This window comes from Phlebotomus papatasi, chromosome 1 (genome assembly GCF_024763615.1).
Source record: "Phlebotomus papatasi isolate M1 chromosome 1, Ppap_2.1, whole genome shotgun sequence".
Lineage (NCBI taxonomy): Eukaryota > Metazoa > Arthropoda > Insecta > Diptera > Psychodidae > Phlebotomus > Phlebotomus papatasi.
Genome location: NC_077222.1, coordinates 78,792,399 through 78,815,033, shown reverse-complemented (window position 1 = coordinate 78,815,033; position 22,635 = coordinate 78,792,399). Strand labels below are relative to the sequence as shown.

At 38.0% G+C, this 22,635-nt stretch overlaps 3 protein-coding genes across 3 annotated transcripts; 1 reads left to right on the top strand and 2 right to left on the bottom strand.

Moving 5' to 3' along the window:
• Positions 1–2,577: 2,577 nt before the first annotated feature.
• Positions 2,578–9,412, bottom strand: LOC129810225 (ATP-dependent RNA helicase DDX42). Its single transcript, XM_055860553.1, has 4 exons — positions 8,142–9,412; positions 3,835–4,182; positions 2,901–3,769; positions 2,578–2,831 (listed from the first exon to the last, which is right to left on the bottom strand). The coding sequence occupies exons 1-4, from the start codon at positions 9,115–9,117 to the stop codon at positions 2,700–2,702; spliced, it is 2,325 nt and encodes a 774-aa protein (XP_055716528.1). The 5' UTR covers positions 9,118–9,412; the 3' UTR covers positions 2,578–2,699.
• A 2,842-nt stretch (positions 9,413–12,254) lies between these two features.
• LOC129804387 (histone PARylation factor 1-like) lies at positions 12,255–13,998 on the top strand. The gene is made up of 4 exons (XM_055851641.1): positions 12,255–13,444; positions 13,505–13,600; positions 13,664–13,812; positions 13,874–13,998. Exons 1-4 carry the CDS (start codon positions 12,418–12,420, stop codon positions 13,928–13,930), a joined length of 1,329 nt encoding a protein of 442 aa, XP_055707616.1. The 5' UTR covers positions 12,255–12,417; the 3' UTR covers positions 13,931–13,998.
• A 4,004-nt stretch (positions 13,999–18,002) lies between these two features.
• Positions 18,003–22,054, bottom strand: LOC129810207 (polypeptide N-acetylgalactosaminyltransferase 35A). Its single transcript, XM_055860532.1, has one exon. It carries the CDS (start codon positions 20,060–20,062, stop codon positions 18,134–18,136), a length of 1,929 nt encoding a protein of 642 aa, XP_055716507.1. The 5' UTR covers positions 20,063–22,054; the 3' UTR covers positions 18,003–18,133.
• Between the last annotated feature and the right edge of the window lie 581 nt (positions 22,055–22,635).

Here is a 22,635-nt window from a genome sequence, read left to right as displayed (position 1 = left end):
ATGTCGAGAGGATAATTAAACAAATAAAAGCACGTAAATATAAATTTTAGCATTCAATAACACTTTTCACAGAGTGTAATACATTTCCGGACAGTATTTTGCCAAGAAACAACCTTCCGGACAAAAGAAATTGCTGGAATGTTCTTTGGCAAACTGGGAAGCAAAAATCGCCTTTTTTGGCAACACAAATACCTGTACCACATATTAGCCAGTTGTTGTTCACTGTTTTAACAAGCTAATAGTGATTTTCGGAAGCATAGCGCCCCATTTTGTTAGCATAAAACCCTAACCAAGAAATTTTTTTACATACTTACCAAAACACTATTTTTTTCTTTCTTCTTGGTGATCTTTCACTGCCGGATCATGCACAACACACTCTTGAACCAAGATTACATTTACACTTTCCACCTGTAAAGGTGAAACACTAAAACAAGTCAAGATGTTTACAATTGCACTTTACTCCTCAAGTGACAACAGAATTGTGAAATTCCTTCTAGTAGAATTTACACATCTAGTCACCGCGGAGCGCTAATGTCTCTCAGGAGTAAAGTTGAAAACGATCAGAATTCAGGCTTAATAGCAATATAGCTGAGAAAAGGCTGAGTTTTCAGCCTGAAAAAAGGATGAGTTTCCTTAGTCATGAGGATGTGTCACCCGGGTAATTTTTTAATTCATAAAGATCGAAACTTTCATGAAAATTCTATTGCTTTTTAAAGTTGTAAAGGCGAATGGTCAAATCCGGTCCCGGAATCGCCACGAACGGGACCTATGTCATTGAATATATACATTAGTATAGGTAACAACCTTTATTCTGGGACCAATGTTCTAAACCATGGAGGAACAGTTCTAGAGCATAAAAACTATTTTTTAGAATGATGAAGAATGATCAAAAGTTATATGGGCGCTGGTTCATCTTCATACAAAGATTAGAGTAGACGAATTTTGAAGATACACACGGCTCTTCGTTATCCGGCTGACTGGGGGACAAAATGACATTTAGGTTTTTTGAGTGATCAACGGTTTTTCTATTTTGTTCTGTGTGGATTTATTTTCTGTCTGACAAAGAACAAAAGAATTTTCTTCATGGTGTGCTTATGTTTCATTTTTTATCACAATTATGTATTAAAAACTTCGATACAATGTTAATAATACTTTAATTCACTCTGGACAAACTTCATGTTTAGTGAAAATAATTTTGAATACATCAACCGCCAGTGTTTGGCAGCTGTCACACGGATAACGAAGTGCCGGATAACGAAGAGCTGAGTGTACAGTAGGTCTGCAGTGACACTGCCATATGAACAAATTCATATTCACCACTACTGTTGTGAAAAGACTATAAAATTTCATCATTCAATTCATGAAATTTCACGTGAAATATTCTGGCTATGTCAACAATAGACGTCCGTTCCGGTCCCTACAAAAAGAAGAGAAGAAGAAGAAGACCAAAACTGCGTTCACTGTGATCTGAAATAATCCTTTGAACAGAGGCTTATAATAACAAGTTTTGGTCCTTGTGAGCGGGGGAATACGTTTCTGGGACCTATACAATCTGCTTTTCTCTTTATACATCCAGAATCTCTATTTTTATCACACAGTCAAGTCGAATCATGTCCAGTCCATTTTTGTTTTTGATAATACTACAAATTATGTTTTTTTTATAGAATTTTGATACAGAGGACACACATTTCAAGTGAAGCTGTCAGTGAGAACAGACGTGTTTTACAAAGAATTTCTAAACAGCGACGAGTTATTTTCTTGATGTCTCTGAAGACTTCTCTTTGCAAACAAAAGCTGAAAGCAACTTTAACCAAGGCGACGCTGATCAGCAAGTCTTCAGGAAGAGAAAACTTTCCAAACTCTCCTCAATACCGATAGCTAACCATTTCAGACGATAGAAATCATCAAAAAATCAAAGCCAAGGCAAGAGATGTTCCTCTTATCTTAACCTTCATTCAGGACAACGCCAGGCATTTTAAGGAATAGCTTTGCAAGAAGAGCATCAGAGACATCCAACATCCAAGGTGAACACCTAAAACTCAACAAAAATCACTGTCAAGTGTAAGTCCATAGACACCCATCGGCTGCTGCTCGACGATCTCCATAAAACATGCACCTGGCCAAGGCCATTCTACTCATTCACGGTAGAAGAGAAAAAAATCATTCAAGGTTTTCCTGTCAGGAATCTAATCATACAAAGAAACCGCGAGAAGCTTCTCATTTCCCAAGAGACAAAAACTGAAAAATGTTGAAATTCACAACTACCCGAACGACCCGAACCCAAGACGATGCCTTCATCGTGCATTGGAAAAACTACTGTCCAGCTGCTATTCCAGAAATTTCGAAAGTTCAGTGGATTCCAAGTCTACTTATCACGATTTCGTAAGGTTAACTTGACGCAGTGCTTCAAGTGCCAACAAATCGGTCATGTCTCGTCAAGATGTGAATACAAATCCAGATGTGTTAAGTGCCTCGCAAATCATTTACATGGTGAGTGCCCCAGAAGTCCTAAGAGCGCCAAGTTTCTACCCTAAGTAGAATGTTTTAGACAGGCAACGCCAAAAAAAAAGTTCTAAATGTAGGCAATTTTTTCTTTATTCACTCGCTAAAAGAGTCCTTTAAATAGACAAATACCTTTACAAGCAATTGCATTCCTCAATGGAAAAAAATATATGAAAGGTAGTAAAATGGGAGCTGACTCAATTCCAGCGACTTTTCTTCGCCTTCTTGCCACCAGAATCTGCCTGGGACGGTGGTGTAGCTGATGGTGTTAGGAAGACCCCCTGCGGCGGAAGTGTCTTTTCCCATGTGCGATCTGACGACGCTTTAAACTTAAAAAGGAAAAGAAAAAAAAGATTAAGGAATTCACAAAATAATCTGTAAATAAAACCTCGGCATACTTGTGAATTGTATTGATTCCGGAAAGTTTCTCTCATCGCAGACAGTCGATCAGTTGCGGGTCCTTTAGATGGTCTAGGAGTACCATGATTGTTTGACGGCACAGCCGATGAATCTCCTCCACTGCTGCTCGGACGTTCACGATAACCCAGTCCTGCTCCGCCCACATTAACAGCCTTTGCCTTGCCAGTCTTGAAACGGGACTTCCTGAACCACGAACTCTGCATGGCCAAATTGAGAAGATCTTTGGGCACCTCTTGATTCGCCCCTTCGAGATTTCTCACCAGATGCCCAGCAAATTCCTTATCTTTATCCGTCACCAGGGTGTAGGCTGTACCCTTCTCACCAGCTCGGCCAGTTCTGCCAATCCTGTGAGTGTGGGTATCAATGTCACGTGCAATGTCATAGTTCACAACGGTCTTGATGTGTGGAATATCTAGACCACGAGCAGCCACATCTGTTGCCACCATGATATCCACTTCTCTCTTCTTGAATCGCATAATCACACGATTCCTATCCGCTTGATCCATGTCACCATGTAACAGCACCGGATCATACTCTTTTAGTTGCAAATTATTAGCCACCTGCTCTGCATCTGCTTTTTTTGTCACGAAAATCAAAACGCTCCCCTCCGACAAGAACTGAACTAATTTTGCCAAGAGCCAGTTCCACTTATGCTGAGGATTGCTGAACACCAGCATATGCTGAGTGACATCCTCATTTGCCTCACCCAAATCACCTTGAACTATTCGCACTGGATCCGTAAGAACATCCCGTGCCAACTTCTCGATGCGCTTCTTAAACGTGGCGCTAAACAGAAGTGTCTGTCGATCTGGACGCACATGATTGCAAATTGAACGCACCTGGGGTTCTAGAAGGAAAATCCTATGTTCAGCCTACAAAGTCATCTTATCACTTTGATCACTGAAAACTCACCAAATCCCATGTTGAACATCTTATCTGCTTCATCGAGTACCAAGAAAGAAACTCTCCTAAGATTTGTTGCCTTCATCTTTACCATATCGATCATTCTGCCAGGAGTGGCTACAATAATTTCTGCCCCCTTCTCTAACGCTTTGCTCTGCTCCCACTTGGAGCCACCACCATAGCAGCATACCACGTAGATATTGTACACTTTTCCAAAGCGCTTGGCTTCATTGTAAATTTGCAATGAAAGCTCTCTGGTTGGCGCCAGTATTAGTCCGATAGGCCCATCTCCAGGTTGAAGTTCTTTCTGATCCATAATGTGCACTAGCATAGGCCAGATGAATGCTGCTGTCTTACCTGGGAAATTTTGAATATTTTTCTCTCAAAATTTCTTCATGACAATAAAAGTATCCGAAGAAATTTTGGTGCAAGTTATCTTTCAGGTGGGAAGATTGTACTACTGTAACTTTCAATTATTTTATTAATCTATCATTTTTAGAATAAGATATCCCGTACTAGAAGAATCTACTGATCGTAGAACGTCAGGAGCACCTTCTTTCAATGTGAGTGCTTCTTTCGCCCCCAGATTTTTTGAGCCAAAAAGTGCACTTTTAGTAATTTTATACCATGTGGTAATGACCCATTCCAAACATTCGGTTACTCATTACTATTATTTACTCATTACTACGAGAGTTGAACTAGATAACTTCCTATCATAGAGCTAACAGTTAACGCTCTTACAAACTGCACCAAAAGATCCACGAAACATTCCATATTGTTACAAAAATCAGACAGATCTAGGCTTAAGTATTACGAAAATCTGAGGAACAATCCTCAGACACAAATATACTGCTTTCACACTCTTCAAGTATAATTGCAGAATATCATGTGCAGGGGGTTGTTTGCAAGGATCGTTTACATAGGGACGTTTGCAAAACTCGTATGCAGGGGTTTGTTTGTAAAGGGTCGTTTACAATGATCGTTTGCAGGGGGTCGTTTGCAAAAGTCGTATGCAGAGGATTGTTTTCTCTGATCGTTTGTAGAGGGTCATTGTGGGAATAAGCAGACGTTAATTGCAATCGACAATAGGGAAATGCAGAAGTCGTCGGGAAGAGACAAGCAATCAGGGAAACACATCAACTATCTCCAGAGCTTTCGGCTCGGTCTCCAAGCCTTCATCAGTGGTCAAGTCTTGCAATCTTTCTCTGAGACTCGTTCAGGGTTTTGGTCAGGATTATAACAGGGCATAAGAGGGAAACTTCCGGCGACGACTTCCGGATTTCCCTATTGTTGTTTGTAGAGGGTCGTTTGCAAGTTGTATGCAGTGGATCGTTTACTAGGATATTTTATAGTGGGTAGTTTGCAAGGATAGTTTACAATGGGTCGTTTGCAGGGCGCTGTGTGCAAGGGGTCATTTGCAGGGGGTAGTTTGCAGGGGGTCGTTTCCACATGGTCATTTACATGGGATCGTTTGTAGAGGATCGATTGCAGGAACCGTTTGCAGGGAGTCGTTTGCAAAAGTCGTACGCAGAGGATCGTTTGCTAGGATAATTTGTAAAGGATAGTTTGCAAGGATCGTTTACAACGGGTCATTTGCATGGGACTGTGCGCAGGAAGTCATTTGCAGGGGTCCGTTTGTAGGAATCGTTTGCAGGAGGTCTTTTACAGGGATCGTTTGCAAAAATCGTATACAGGGCATCATTTGCAGGGGTTCGTTTGTAGAGGGTCGTGTATAGGGAGTCGTTTGCTGAGGGCCGTGTGCAAGCGGTCAATTGCAGCGGTCCGTTTTTAGGAGTCCTTTGCATGGGATCTTTTACAGAGATCGTTTCCAGAGCGCCGTTTGTAAAAGTCGTATACAGGAGATCATTTGCAGGGGGTCGTTTGTATTGGATTGTTTGCAAAGGATCGTGGACAGGGCTTCATTTTCAGGGGCAGGCAATAATTATTCTATTATGTTTTCTCTCAAATCCGCCAGAGATAAAATTCAAGGCCATAAACATTTGAAACAGATCAGGGAAGACCGGGGTAAATTAGCCACATATAGTATGAGATAGTGGTATATTTTAGTTTGCCTGCGAAGGAATATTGAGGAAACCGCTCTTTATTCTAAATATATATCCTTCCTTTCCTATTCCCTAATGTGTTGTTGTCAAAATTCTCCATCGGAAATATTCTTTATTCTTCAAATAATACCGTATCAAAGTCTGTGTATATGTGAACGAAACGAATGAGCGAATGATTTAAGATCTGGAGAAAGGGGTGATCCGCCCTTGAACGTCTAACCTATCTTTTCTTTCTCCTTTAATTCCTGCTCACTTCTTTATCCTAATTGCCCTATATAAATAGAAATCCCTCAAACTTCTATTCCAATATATCCGGAATTTTCTACTTGCAGGTAATTCTTTCATCAACTTTTCAAAGATCAGTTTTACTCGTGTTCGTCCTTTAGAAATCTTTGTCTCTAGTTTCTATCCTATAAATAAATTCCTCTTGCAACTTCTTCTAATTTTACTTACAAAATCTTTTAATTTCTGAAATTAATCTCTTAGCGTCCTTTGCAGCAGAATTAAAAACTGACTAGAGAATCTAAAAACTGACACTTCTACGCTTCTTTTCTATCTGGCAACTCCTAGGGTAAAAGTCCTAATTCAAAATCATTTTCAGACGCTTTAACTTTGACAGAAGATTCAACACATAAACTTCAATTTTTTCTGAAGAGAATTACATAAATTTGCTCCTTGACACTTCTAAAATGTTACTGTTTAGTGAAAATTCTTTAAATATAATTTGATAACTTCTTAAATACAAGAAAAACACACAAGTGCAAAATGCTTCTATTGGAAACAAATTAACCCAAATGGAGACAAGGGAAATTTTCTAATTGGAATTGCTTTTGAGTGCAGGATTTGTACTTATTCCTGGTCTTTTCCCTTTTCCCATCTAAAACAATAAGAAACCTCTCCAAAAAAATCATATTTCCGGGATTTCCTATTGAAGCATTTGCAGACACTTCAGAAAAACCCTTTTTGTTCACGAAATAGGTAATTATTTCATTTAAAAACTTCACGTACCGGTAACAATAAAGATTAGCACTTAATTTAATTAAATTTAGCCAGAAATATATCATAAATGTTAAACAAAAGGAATAAACAACAGTCACTTTATTGTGTTTTTCATTGGAAAACATGGTCGATCTATGAAAAATTCAATGGTGAAAAGGGACACTTTTAATTTTTCTGAGAAATTAAGAAATTAAAATTTGTGAATATGAATGGATTTTCGTTTTATTTAAGGCAAAATTAACTAAATAATGAAACTGTGTTGTAGAAAATACATAAATATTATAATTTAGTACTGTATTTATCATGAAAACTATGACGTTTCCATTTTGAGTAGCGAAAAATTTCCATTTGGAGCAGGTTTTGAATTAGCTTAATTTACCCTAACCATAAAAGCAACTCTAATCTATAAAGGCTGACCCCATAATTATTTAAATTCAAATTTAGAATCTGCAACACAATCAAAAATTTTATTTGGTGGCTAATTCTACCCCGGTCTCCGCTACTGTTATTGGCTTTTCAATCTATCCTCATCTATTTAGTGTAATGGCGCCTAGCGTACACACTATTAGACATTTTTTTTTAAAATGCCTTTTTAAAGAAAATTTCCTCTATCCTTGTAGGCAGAAACGTCAGAATTTAAAAAAAAGCCATTTTTGACGAAAATTGCTGCTAGTGTGTAGACACCATAACGACGTTATCACACTTGCACATTAAATTTTAATGTGATTCACATTAATTGTCGCTTGTGAGCGTCCAAATATGTTATTGGTGTCTTTGAGTCACTTAATATTTGGGGTTTTTCTATTTATTGATAAAGAAGTGGACTTGGCTTGCAAAAATAAGTTTAAATTTACCTAAAGCACAAATATTTTTCACATTAAAAAATTAAAGAGAAAATCGCATTAATTTTTCGCATTAATGCTTTAAATCAATTTATATCAAATTTTGCGGGCCAAGTCTACCTTTTTATCAACAAATAGATCAAATTTTGAATATAAAATGATTCAAACACACAAATTACACATTTGGACTCTCACCAGCGATAATTAATGTAAATCATATTAAAATTTTAATGTGCAAGTGTGATAACACAGTAAAACTAGAAATATCAGAAATTCATCCAGGAACTATACCAATTATCCCGTACAAGATACCATTTTCTTTTAATCCTGGACACTTTTTCTATTCTAAATCGTGAAGTGATAATATTTGTTTAACTCAATAATCAACAAATAATGTTCTTTGCTAACTTACCACTTCCTGTCTTCGCGATGCCAATAAGATCACGTCCTCCAAGGGCTGCAGGAATGGCCTGGGCCTGGATGGGCGTGGGTTGTGTGTAATCTGCCTTTCGAATGGCCTTCATCAGGTTCTCGTCAAAGTTGAAGTGGGCAAAACTGGCCACGGGATGTGGAGGTACTGGTCCAGTAACTTTAATGCCCAGTGCTTTACGCAGATTGTCCACCTGAGCCACCGAAAGGGCTGCTATCTCCTCGTGGGCATCGTAGAAGTTCTTCTCGAATGGAGCATACTCAATTTCACTGTGATCAATGGGCGGCAGGGGATCAATGTCCCTCTTTCGTGGTGGTGGAATGGGATTCCCATCCTCATCGTACTCCATCTCAGCATCTGACCCTTCATCAACTACACCAGCCATGGGATTTTCCTCCATGTACCGATAGTAGCTCTCTTCGTCATCTTCATCGTCAATGTCCCCACGGATTCCCTTGGATTTCACATCCTCGGTTGTGGTCACTTTTCTACTCTCACGTTCAACCTGCTGCTCGATGCCTGCCATAAAAGCATCCAAGGGATCATCCTCGTCATCATCATCATTCGATGCTTTGGATTCCACTCTCCCTGGCTGTCCGGGACTGTTTGGTGCCGGAATATATGCCAACTGTGGCTCATCGTCATCCTCAAAGTACTCATCCTCCGTTTTGGCACGTTTCTTCCCAATTGCATAGTGAGAAGAGTTTGCAAATTGCGAGATTGCATCCATTGTCGAATACCCGTGTTTAGATACAGGAGCATTTCTCATCCCAGCTGCCCCGTAGCCCTGTGCGCCTGAAGACGAGGTAGCTGATCGGGAACTGTGATTGAGACTGCTGGGCGGTGGGACAGCATTGAGGGAGAATTGCCTGTTCTGAGTGTTATTTCCTGATGATGGCTTCTTAACTTGAAAGCCACCAAAGTTAAAGCTTCCGCTATTACCACGATTGTAACTCATTTTCTTTGATTTTTACTTTATTCCTTGTGAATTATCTCTACGGGAAATCTCGTGCCTTTCGTGCTGTCTAAATTGAGTGCAGAGTGTTCTACCAAAATATTCACTTTTTCACCACTCACATCGTTGAAATTCACAATTTTTCTCCACTATGTGGATCTCGAGGTGCCAGGGAAACTACTTTCACTGTTTTATACACTCACAATGTGAATAAATTTTATGAAAAATCTAAGAGAAAAAACTGCAGTGCAGAAAATTCATGAAAATATTTTGACATATCGACGACTGCGCACAGGACGCCTTTGGATTGGATAATATTTATTCACCTTGGATAATGTGTCTTCGATATTCACCACTTCATTTCCGGACCAAGTTTTTTGTTCGCTGAAGCAGTGCACAGCTATTGTATTTGATTGAAATTATTCATCGGGGAAAATTTATAAAAAAAATTATTCTGTATTTTATCAGAAGTTAAAATCATCAATTTTGTTTAGGTTTTATTTGTAACATTTTTGTAATAATTGCTTTCAGTGCATTTAGGTGAGATTCTTAATAATCTCACCTACTATAATCCTACCAAAATTTTATTTCGCCCGATTGAGCTCAAAACTTGAAAAAATGTGTTTTTGGCACCCCCAAACCCTACCCCAATTTTTGAATACAGTGCTGTCTCTCTATATGCACAGTTTGGGTACTTTTTTTGACAGTTCTTTCTCTGAATATGCACAACTTTTTTTGAAATTCCCAACGGTTTTTTTCTTTCTTTTAATAAATTATCATTTTTTTATTGTTCTAGGAATTTCCCGTGTTATTTTAAATGAGACAGAAAAAATAAAAATAAGAAAATTAAAATTAACAAAAATTAGTTACCAAGAAAATAATTCCTTTATTACTTTGTCAAAATGTAAACAAATTGATTTTGAATGCAACCGACACAAAAGCTGTGCATATAGAGAGTGTGCATATAGAGAGACAGCACTGTACCACAATTTTTTGTTTTCTCAATAGCTCCATTCCTATGGCATCGATCGGGCTCAAATTTTAGTATGTTATAACGGGGCCTTAGGGCTTTCGATCAATACCAAACTTAAGGTTCCTCGCCCGACCCCCTGACCCGAGCTATAAGGGTGCAAAAAACAATTTTTAAAATGGCCATAACTTCGATTCTAACTGTCAGAATTTAAAAAGTGAGGGCTTTTTGGAAAGCTCTCGTGAAATACCACTCCCCCTTCTAACATTGCAAGTTCATAAAGCTACGGCTAGGGGCGCTATTATTAAAAAGAAGATTTTTCAATTTTCTAAATTAAATAACTCTAAAATTCAAGGGCTCAAACGAAAGATCTCATAAATTGATACAACTTTCTAGAACATTTGAGCTTCGTGGGACCAACACCCGGGGCGCCTCAGTCGAAAAACTAATTTCAATATCACATAACCTCAATTATCTCGAAACGTACTTAACCGATTTTGATGATTACTTCGACATAATTGTAGAGGACATTTCTGTCTACATTTAGTCCATACATCATTTTCCGCTCAGACTGCGCTATCTCTCCAATTTTGCCGTTTAAGTGTGAAAAAATTGACTTTTCCCCGCTTTGAAACCACTCAGATGCCAATTTGACTGCGACTAGTCCACCAAGCCACTTAAAATAGGGTTTTAACACTTTAAAACCTAAAGTGGCATTTTACTCCAATTAAAAGTTTAGAGCTTCATATTAGGAATTCTATTCAATATTATGCTAAAGTGATAACACCAATGTATAGAGAATTTAATTAGCTTTCGTTTAATGGAAAAAAATAGTTGATAACTTTTCTATTATTTAAAAAAAAATATAGAGAAAACCAAAAAGGGCCTAGAATACCAGATTGGCGTAAAATGCCACTTTTTTTTTAAATATGAAGTTGGAATTTGGAATCCGAAATGGACATAATCTAAAAATATGTTAACATTTTTTGAGTTTTGTCACGACACGATTAGATAAAATCATAAAAAATACGTGAAAATGTTAAAATAATTATTAAAAATTAAGTAATATAAGACCTAGAATTGTTATAAAGTGGTACAGTAGACTCTCGCTCAATCGGCTCTTTTTCAATCGGGCGAAAAATTTTGTTGACAATTTTCACGTTTAATTATTAAGCTAATTTGCTCAAATTCGCGGTACTTCTTCCTATTTTATCGTGATTCTTTGTAATTGAGCGCTCTTTGTAGAATTTACAAATCCTTTGACGCCCAAATCTATCGATAAACCGGGTGACATTTCGCACCAAATGCCCATTTGAGAGAGAGTCTACTGTACTGTAGGGAAAAATAAGGTGAAAATTCAATTTATGCCTTGTTTTTATTTTTCGAATTCGTGTTGGAATTTCATATATATATAATTTTCTTAATAATTATAAAGAATAATAAAGAATTAATTAATTAATTAATTAATTACAGAATAATAATAAAGAATTAGAAAAATTTTACAAGAAAATATATTGATATGAATGAGCGATATGAGTCCTAAAATCCTTGCCAATATGCTAGGAAAAAGGAAAAGCAATAGAAATTGGCTTTTGCTACAAAAATCTGTAAAAATTCACCTTGACATTTTTGGTATTTCAGAAAATTTATATAAAAATGACAAGAAAATGAGAAAATATTTAATGGCAAATTAATGTACGAGTCCTAGAACTGCTGTAGAATTTCTACGAAACGAAAATCTTTTGAAAAAAATGCTTTTTTGTTGATAATGTCAGCGCTCGAATTTTATGTCAGTTTGGTATTTTACGTGATTTTTTTGCTCGGGTTTTTGTGTTAAATGGAAATTCTCACAAAATACAACAATCTTTGATATAGCTGAAGTTCATCAAATGAATACTTGGGGCGCTCTGGGTAAAAACGAGTTCAGAAACAAACAACCTCGATTATCTCGGCTTCTGAGTAATCGATGAGATCATGTTCTATGGCAAAATTATAGAGAACTTTCTGGTCTACGTTTCACCTATATATCACTTTTCTGCCAGTCTATCCAAATCCTTGATATTTTGGTTTTAATACAAAATTTGTATAATTTCACGAATTTGATTTAATGGCGTCCCCCAAATTCTCATTAAGAATCTCACCACCACATAAGCCGGTTAGGATTATCTGCCCCTTTATGGGAAAATTAAATTGAGTTGGCAACGAAAGAATCTCAAATACCTTGAACGAAGTTGGTTTTATAGAAGGTGCGTTTCATTTTTCATAAACAAATCACGTTGCCGGTCATTTACTTTTGGTTTGGAGAGAAAAGCCTGGGAAGTTCGTGAAGGACAATGAGTGAATCAAAGAAAGAGGACTGTAAATATGGAGCTGATTGCTATCAAAAGAATCCAGCCCACAAAGCAAAGTACAATCATCCAGGAGACGCTCCAAATGAGGCGGCAAAACGCGACAGATCGCCAGATGATCAAGTTCCGGAAGCAAATAAAAGACCCAAGGAATCTCCTTCAACTTCCCAGGAACCCAAAGAAAATCCTACTAATATAGATGCCCCATCGACTTCAGCACAGGCAGATGAAGGGGAAAATCATGGAAACGATGGAAATGCTTCAGGCGCTTCAGGTAGTGCGCTTCTAAACGAAGATGAACTCCCTCCTGATGGATCTGTCATAGATCCATGGGAGCATCGGATACGCTTCTCGCAGATGCAGGAATACAAGCAACTGCTTAGGGATCCCAAGCTGTTCATCAAGTATAAATTCTGCGCGGAAATGCCAGAGGATTTTTACAGTTTCTGGGAATTCTGCAAGACACAGACGAAGGAGGGCGCCAAGCCGGAGTGTCTCTTTGAAAATGTGGGTCTACAGCTCGTTGGCCCCTTTGATTACATGGCAGGCAAATTTCACGATGCTCCTCTGTATGAGCCTGGAGATTACTATCGTCACTGGCGTTTCTTCTACGATCCTCCGGAATTCCAGACAGTGATGGTGAAAAAAGGCACGGGCATTCACTATGGATACTGGCGAGATACTCCTTTTGCCAAACAGTGCTACTTTGCCCGCAATGATGCCTCCAAGGGTTGCCAATTCAGTATTATCGACACGAACATCTTCAATGCCGTCAGCCATTTTCTGGACAAGGATGCCGATGTCACTCCCTTCAACAGAACTAAAATTGGCGCACTGAAGAAGAGTCTCCAGGGCTGGGTTGTGGATCAAGGATTGGAGGTGACCAATGCGGCAGAGTTGATCAAGAATCGCCAGAAGATGCTCGTCTGCAAAACATTCCACACTGCAGGACTCGTTGTTCCCGTGGAGCCCAAAACAAAAATTGGCTACCGACCTCTGATGCAAACTGACGGTTAGTCCTGAGACCTTCCGAATTATCCAAATCCTCATTTTTTACTCTATTTTCCTCCAGCTGAACTTAAGAAGATCCTCGCAAAAATTGACGGTCCAGAGAGTCTCCCTTCCCTCATGAACGTACTACAACCAGTCATCACAGCTGCAAGTATCGGTAAGATATCCCAAACTTCCTCCAAATTCAACTGCTACTAACCCCCCTCCCCCTATTCTCAAGCCGTAGACGAAGGGGATTACGGGACATCAATTGAACTGGCCATGGATTTTTATTGCCACGGATCTCCAGAATTGCACAATTTCATTCGTCATCTCTCAGTCGTGGGATACACAGAAGCTCGTCAACCTCAGTTCCTCGCAATTCTCAAGGTAAGCTTTTAAATTATTCCCTTTTTTTTACACAAGGAAACATTTTTCAATTGTTTATCAGGCTCAGCTAGACAATCGTAGAAAAGGTTTCGACTTGAGTATTCTGGAGAAAGCATGATGATTTATTTTTTACCACTAATTGTAATTGAAGTTTTTTTTTTAATAAATCACGAAATCATGGATCCTTAGGTAACGATTTGAAATATGAATCTGAAAAGTGCGCTGAAAGCGTTCGATATAAAAAGCCTATTCATAGCAGAAACGCAAACCTATTGACAGTATATTGTGAAAAATACGGTCAATCGTCGATTAGCCAAGACACAAATCCTACCATGGACAACTTTAATGGCTATTTTCATTGTAAAGGCCTCTACACACTAGGAGAAATTTCTTTAAAAATGTCTTTTTAAAGAAAATTTCCCATATCCTTGTAGGCAGAAACGTCAGAATTTTTTAAAAACAGGCACTTTGACGAAAATTGCTTCTAGTTTTATGATGTCTACACACTAGGAGCAATTTTCGTCAAAAATGGCCTTTAAAAAATTTTGACGTTTCTGCCTACAAGGATAGAGGAAATTTTCTTTAAAAAGGCATTTTTTAAAGAAAATTCTACTAGTGTGTAGAGGCCAAGCACCATAAAAACTTTCATCAAATTAAATCAATTAAACAATTTGACGATTTACTTTAAAGTGCGTCATTTTGATGGAATGTTCAAAATGGCCCATTTCGAGAACTTACTTCAAAGTGCACCACTTTGGAGATGATCCATTTTGACGATTTACTTCCAAATTCACCATTTTGACGAGATATTTAAAGTAGTCCATTTCGAGAATGTACTTCAAAACACATCATTTTGACGGAATATTCAAAGTGCACCATTTTGTTAAATTACTAAAATTATTTTTACGATGGTCCATTTTGACGATTTACTTCAAAGTGCCCCATTTTGACGAAATCAAAGTGATCCATTTTGAGAACTTACTTCAAAGTGCATCATTTTGTTAATTTACTTCAAAGTGCATCATTTTGACGATACATTTTGACAATTTACTTCAAAGTACATTATTTTGACGATTTTCTTCAAAGGGTACCATTTTGAAGATTTTCTTTAAAGGGCCTCATTTTGACGGAATATTCAAAATGGTCCATTTTGAGAATTTACTTCAAAATCATCACTTTGATGATGGTCCATTTTGACGATTTATTTTAAAATTCACCATTTTGACGAGATATTTAAAGTAGTCCATTTCGAGAATATACTTCAAAACGGATCATTTTGACGGAATATTCATAGTGTACCATTTTGTTAAATTACTTCAAAGTGCACCTTTTTGACGATGGTCCACTTTGACGATTTACTTTAAAATTCACCATTTTGACGAGATATTCAAAGTAGTCCATTTTGTCAAATGGGCATGAAACACTTTAGAAAAAAAAATTAAAAAAAAATCAAAATACCTGTTCTCGTTAGCTACGTTTTGGAAATATTTTACGGAGGCCCCTTTATGGCGTCTACACATTAAAGAAATTTATGTCCATATTTAAGCGAATAGTTCACACTTGTAATGGCCTCTACACACTAGAGTAATGTATGTTCATATTGAAGAGTTTTTCCTACACAAGCATTGGGCATTTGCTTCAATATGGACATAAATTTCTCTAGGCCATAATGGCCTCTACGCAGAGAATTTTATGTCCATATTGAAACAAATTCCCTACGCTTGTGCAGGAAAAACTCTTTAATATGAACATAGATTTCTCTAGTATGTAGCGGGCATAAAGGAAAAGCTGTAAAATATGGACATAAATTTCTCTAGTGTGTGGAGCAGATTGGTGTCCGCGAAAGCTAATTTTATAAACTTTACCCAGAAACGCTTACAGATCGGCGCCATTAATTATTTTTGATCTTTTGGTTCTTTACGGAATCATTATTTCTGGAGCAGTTTACCAATTTTCTCGGGTTATTCTCGATGGTACATTATTCGCTGTAGATGTAGACATCTTTAATCAAATGACATTCTATACTTTTTCTCAAGTTGAACTGGTAAAGTAGCATTTCCCGCAAATGCTGCTTTTTTGGCACAAAACTCGAAATTTTCTCAATTTGATTTTTTAAGATTTGATGACTTCTATTAAATAAACACAAGTTCACACATTTTGGCCAGCTACATGTGTCGCTAGTGCCATCCAACTATGAACGGCGGACTTCAAGTTGAAGATCTACTTATCTACTAGTATTTCAAAATGTCCCATTTTGAGATGATTCGTTTCATGCAGATACTAACAATTTTCTTCAAGATGCCCCATTTTCATGAATTGCTTGAAAATGCTTTATTTCGAATAGAATGATGACTTACTTCAAAACGCTTCATTTCAAAATTTTCATTTCAGAATGTTCCATTTTGACACGATTAATGTGTTTGCATGTGATTTACTTCAAATTGCCTCCATTTTAACGATCTTTATTATGCAATTTATTAAATAGGTCCCAGTGATATACTTCGAAACGCTTCTTTTTGACGCGATTTACGTGTGTGAAAACGAATTACTTAAAAATTCACTATTTTGACGAATTTTAATGCAATTAATTGCACATACCGGAATGGTTTGCTTTAAAATACTTCGTTTTGATGAATTATAATGCAATTTTTTGCACAAATGCAAACGATTTTCCTTAGGTGTTCTATTTTGACACGATTTACGCATAATGGCTTCTACACACTACAGAAATTTATGTCCATGTTTTAGAGTTTTTCATACACAAGCGTAGGGAATTTACTTCAATTTGGACATAAATTTCTCTAGTGTGTAGAGGCCATAATGCAAGCGATTTACACTCAATCCCGGTAATATGCACATTTTCGGGACCGAAAAAAACGTGCGAAATGGTATTATGCATCGAGACAATTTGCATATCCGCAGGGGCTTTCTTTTGAATAAATCGGCCGTAGAACGAATTTCGCGAGGAGTAAAAGTAGTTCAAATCAAACAAAAAGATTCAATTGTTTAATAGAAATGCATTAACAAACAGTACTTTTTGGCAAGAGTTCTTCAATAAATGGTTAGAATATTTAAAAAAAATTACCTTAATAAAAGATATTAAAGTTTTATTCTGAAAAAGTAGCAAAATGCTTTCCAATTTCATCCGATTTCACAAAATTGACTCCCAATGGTAGGCAAACTTGCATAATTGTATGTGCATAATTCCGTCAGGTGCATAATCCAGAAGGACTTAATGCCGGGACAGAGTGTACTTAAAATTTTTCATTTTGATGAGATTTATATGCACATACATGAGCAACTAATTTTAAGTTGCTCTATTTTTACGATTTATTCAAATATGCTCCATTTTGACGAATTTTGATGCAATTTAGTGCCATTGTCACAGCGAACAGACTGGGCTTTTCTACATGGTCATTGCTTTTTTACGCCTTCATTGTTTTCCTACACGTGGAAAAAATAATCAAAAAATTGGGGCACTAAACCAATTTTTGCACTAATTTAATATTTTTTAAGCCTTATGTCACAATATTCTTTTAAAAAGAAAATGATTAGTAAAATTTTCCGACCATAAGTACCTTGAGCAAAGAGCAATTGACCGGTCAATTGCTTTTTGCTCTTGACTCGACGTGTTTAGATTTGGCAAATTTTACTAATAAGTCATTTTCTTTTTAAAGAATATTGTCTCAGAGAACGGAAAAAACATCAAATTGATACAAAAATTGATTTGGTGCTGCAATTTTTGAATATTTTTTCCACATGTAAAAAAGCAATGAAAGCGTAAAAAAGCAATGACCATGTAGAAAAGCCCAGTCTGTTCGCTGTGTGTGTAAATAATTTCCTTCAAAATGTTTCATTTTGAAGCGACTTTTGTTTTCAGTGATTCACTTCAAAAAATTGCTCCATTTTGACAAATTTTGATGCAGTTTATTGCACATGAGCGAATGACTTTCAAAACGCTTCATTTTGATACAATTGTATCTGTCGCACGTGTGCAGAAGCTTTTCTTCAAAATGCTCCATTTTGACAAAAATTTTTCAAAATGCTCCATTTTGACGAAAATTTTTTAAAATGCTCCATTTTGACGAAAAATTTTCAAAATAATTTTGACGAAAATTATTTAAAATGAGTGGAGATCAGGGAAAATCCAATTAAAAAATTCCAACCACAGAAAAAAAACATAAGAACTATTAAAAACGAAAAAAACTTTAATGTCAGACTTAAAAAATTCACATTGCAATTTATTGTTCTGATATCAAATTCATACTTTGTCTTGCGGAATGACTCGAAAAGTGGTCAAGAGGGAAGAAGAAGAAGAGCTTCACGTGGCCAGAGGTGATGTTACCAAATCCCATGCATTGAGATTCTCTTCGTTACTGGCTGAGCAGATGGACATGGTGATGGGAGCTCCTTTGGTCACAGATTTCGCACTGAGGCACAATCCTGCTGCTAGATTGTAAATTGGAGTGGATTTCGTCCTCTGATGCTTCCATTCCTGATCCCCTCCCATTTCGTGGCATTTATTGAGCACTGGAGTCTCCGCAAAGTGCCCCGAAGCTGAAGTTGAGGCTTCGAGACAAAGAAGCTGACCTAGGATTAGTTCGTGTTTGTCTGTTTCGTACCAAACCTGCGTCTGCATTCGGAGGCAGGGCATCAGTTGGAGGGTACTGCCTCTCTTCCAGAATCCCTTGACTTTTTCTCCTGTGTTAGTGACGCAGAGTGTGGTGTTTGTTAGGCGGATTGTGAAGCTGGAGATGTAGTTGCGTTTGCGTGAATGCCAGGGCTCAAAGTTAGGCTGAGGGAGAGATTTTCCTTTGAATTTCTTGCGGGATTCTCCGGGAATTTCCATTTCGGGGTAGATATTTTCGAGGTACCATTTGAAGGGATGGCATTTTAGACGTTCCCGGAGGGCTTTTCTCTCACCAATGTCCCCATAGTCTACATTCCTGGCTGTTGGTTGCTGCTGCAGGAAATACTTGAGATACTCATCCATCCAGACATGACCCAGGCGCAGGGAATTCCTGATCATGGTGTCTGTGCCTTCGGGAGAGCCATAGGGACGACGTTTCCGGAAGACGTGCCCAACACGCGAGCAGGGAATTAATTGGATTGCTCCTCCACATTGCCATGTCCGGAAGGATATTTCGAGATTTTCTCCACCCCAAATATCCATTCCCATGTCATATTCTCCCATATCCCGGAAGAATTTCCTATCCACTGCAAATAATCCGCCCGCCATGGTGGGAGAATCGAAGGGACCCAGGAAATCTGTGTCTTGCTTCAGACTCCCTTCCGGAAGGTTGTCCCACTTGAAGTGGAGGCCCCAGTTGAAACCGCCGCGTACTAGAGGACTGCTTGAGTAGTTGAAGGTGTCTGAGTTGATGATATCAATGACTGGCATGGCCAGGATTGATGAATTGGCTTTTATCACAGCTAGAAGTGGCTCTGCCCAATCTCTGTTCACTTCAATGTGACTATCCAGGAAGATCAGAACATCTCCTGTTGCATGTCGAGATCCTATTACGCGAGATCTTATCAAACCCTCCCTCTGATCACTATTCCGTAGCATCCTGACCTTTCCCTGGACATCAATCTTCCTCATTTCTTCATCCAATTGCTTCAAATCCTCCAAATTGCTATGATCATCCACTAGTACAATCTCCTTCAAAAGCTTTTCTGGAGTTCTCACCAGGACACTGTTTACTGACCTCAGGAGGGTCATGAGATGTTCATTGTAGAAGCACATGACTATGGAGATTGAGGGAAGATCATCAGGATAATCTTGCTGCGAGCAGAGTTTGTGCCTTGTATCTGGGATCTCGCGATTGACACCCAATTGATTGCTAACCAGGATGTTAAAGGCGTGCTTCTTGTATCCCTGATCCCGCACAAATTGATCCTTGGAACTTCTGACCATGCCAAATTCATCTTTAACCTCTGGCACCATTGGTCTCATCTCCTCAATCAGTTTTCGACTGATTTTCCGAAATTTCTTCTCCTTCTTGTACATCTGGAGTTTCTGGGCGAAAAAGTCATAATCCTTGTCCTGGATCTTGCCTCCAGAACTCCTCTGATTCCCATCGAGTGCATTGAACTCTTGTTTTCGCTGCTGTAATTTGTCGGCGGCTGGACTGATAACAGTGACAGGGGGCTCAGTGTTCTGGGTCAATTTCCAGTAGAGATACAAGCTGATAGTCCAGGTCAAAGATGCTACGGTGATCCCGAAGAGAAATGACCTTTTTGTTGACATTTTTCCTGGGTGTGTTGCCTTTGCAGAATTTTCACACTTAAATCCACAAATTTTCACAAACACTTGGTAGATTAATTACTGAATTGATAATACACATCTTGTGGAAGTAAATTCCTTCACTACACTAATTATTTAATTTATTTTTACTATTTTTCTGCGGGAAATTCGCAGAGCAAAAATCACTTGGAAAACAAATAAAAATCCTACTAGAGGCGCTACTAGCAAGCAGTGTTGCCAACACTTCGGTGACAGATCCTCCTGAGATGCTCAAATCTCCCAAAAATCTCCTAAATTTTAAATGTTTGAATTTGAATATTCACCGCGGGAGTATTGCCTTGTCAAGAATATTTATTGCGTGCGTAATATCCTGAACTCCTTTCGTCTCCTTTGGAACTCTGGGTACCCATGGAAAAAAGAATTTTTTTGGACTATTTAGAATCGATAAAAATCCGATTCTTGTGGATGATTACAAACTATAAGGATGTCCAAATCTAGGATATTTTTTGCAGGATCCCAATTAACTCCTGAGCTAAGATATTCTTGGTCAAAAATCGTGAATTTTCGATTTTCTGCTTCCTTGCAGATATTGTGACTTTTTTGATATTTCTAGACAAGACTAAGGAAAAACCTCTCGGGGCCAATAAGTATGACAACTAACAATTACAGATTGCATAAATTCGAACAAATTTTTTTTCTTAAATTTTCAAAAAACTTGTTCAAACTTTATGGGTACTCTCGTCCCCAAAAATCTAGAGGTCAAATGTAAGGTTATCCCGCCAATGCCCGCCATTTGCCTTTTGACACCAACCTTGTAATAAAATTCCAAGCGGGAGCGATATTTTTGCCAATATGGCCGATAATTTTGACATTTGGCAGCGCGTGAGATTGCTTTCAGAGAAGTTTTTCCTGATTTTAATGAATTGTGATTGTCAAGGAAGTGTTTTTTTGGTTCTTGAGAATGCTTAATGTGCCTACAATAACATCGTGTTGAGAGAAATGTGTTTTAAAGTATTATTGTGTAAAATATTATGAGGAATCTGTTGACAAGCAGGAGCTGGGTGTCTTTTTTAGCACTTCCTGGACATCCCACAAGATACTGGTCAATAATTCACCTTGTTTTAGTTATCAACATCGTGCAGGAGTCCTTTGTCACGCACAAATAGTTTACAAAATCGATAATATTGCGTTATAAACACTGTCTGCTTGCCCGCTGCGCCACTGCTGCATCTGCTGGTTATAGGACTTTCTTTATTATATACAGTTTTGCATGCAATCATTCTGGTCGCTTCTCTTAGGGGAAAAAAATTAGCATTTTTTGAGTATGACACAATCCTTATGATGCCCATCCCCGTCTATGTTCTTAATATGAAGCCAATCAGAATTTGATGACTCGATGACCTCTGACCTCCCTTGTGAAAGTAGAAAGCATCTATTTATTTTAATTTATTTTATAAAATCTCTCTGCAAGTAAAACCAGTCAGTTTTATAATTATATTTTATATTTAAAGCCTTTTTGAAGTATTTCTTGATGAAATCAGTTCCAATGTGTAGACCGGTGTAGACACTTCCCAGCAAAACTTCGATCTGCAATTCTGCACTTTTGAAATTTTAACGTTTCTTGTCATTCAATCGGATACTTTGTGTGGCTTCGGGATAGTCGTGCGACTTCGTGAGCAACGCGAATTTCTTTTGTGCTTTCTAATTCTAACCATTTCCTTCCCCTTCGTATTAGGTGAGATTCTTAACAATCTCAGCTACTATAATCCTAACAAAATTTCATGTCGTCCGATCGACCTCAAACTTGGCCAAAATGTGTTTCGTCACTTCCTGATCACGAATATATATGTGGCTATTTTACGTTCCCGGCCGGCCGGCTGGCCGGCCGGCCGGCCGCTCTTTGGAGCTTAATAGCTCCTAAACTAAAAAAGATATCGACTTGCGGTTTTCGGCAAAGGTTATATATCGGGTGAAAATTGCAACTTGGTGCATAGACCCCCCACCCCCCACCCCTCCTTCCGCCATTTTGAAGACCCCCCTTTTTTTGTTTTCTCAATAGCTCCGCCCCTATGGCATTCAGCGGACTCAAATTTTAGTATGTTATAGCTGGGCCTTAGAGCTTTCCATCAATACCAAACTTAAGGTCCCCCGACCCCCCTGACCCGAGCTATAAGGGTCCAAAAAAAATTTCTTAAAATGGCCATTACTCCGGTTCTAATTGTCAGAATTTAAAAAGTGAGGGCTTTTTGGAAAGCTCTCGTGAAATGCCACTTCCCCTTCTAACATCTCAAGTTCATAAAACCACCGCTAGGGGCGCTATTATTAAAAAGAAAATTTTTAAATCTTATAAGTTAAATAACTCAAAAATTCCATTGTGCATCGGGCTGAAATTTTAGTATGTTGTAGCCGTTGATTATACCTATTAAACAAAAAAAACCTTAAGTCGATCCATAACCCCCGACCCGAGCTATAAGGGGTCAAAGTTCGAACATTGACCGGCCTCTATCTCCGGTTCTAATTAACATAGCGACCTAAATTTTACCTTTTTGGTTTCGTCTCGATGAGCACTTTCAGAT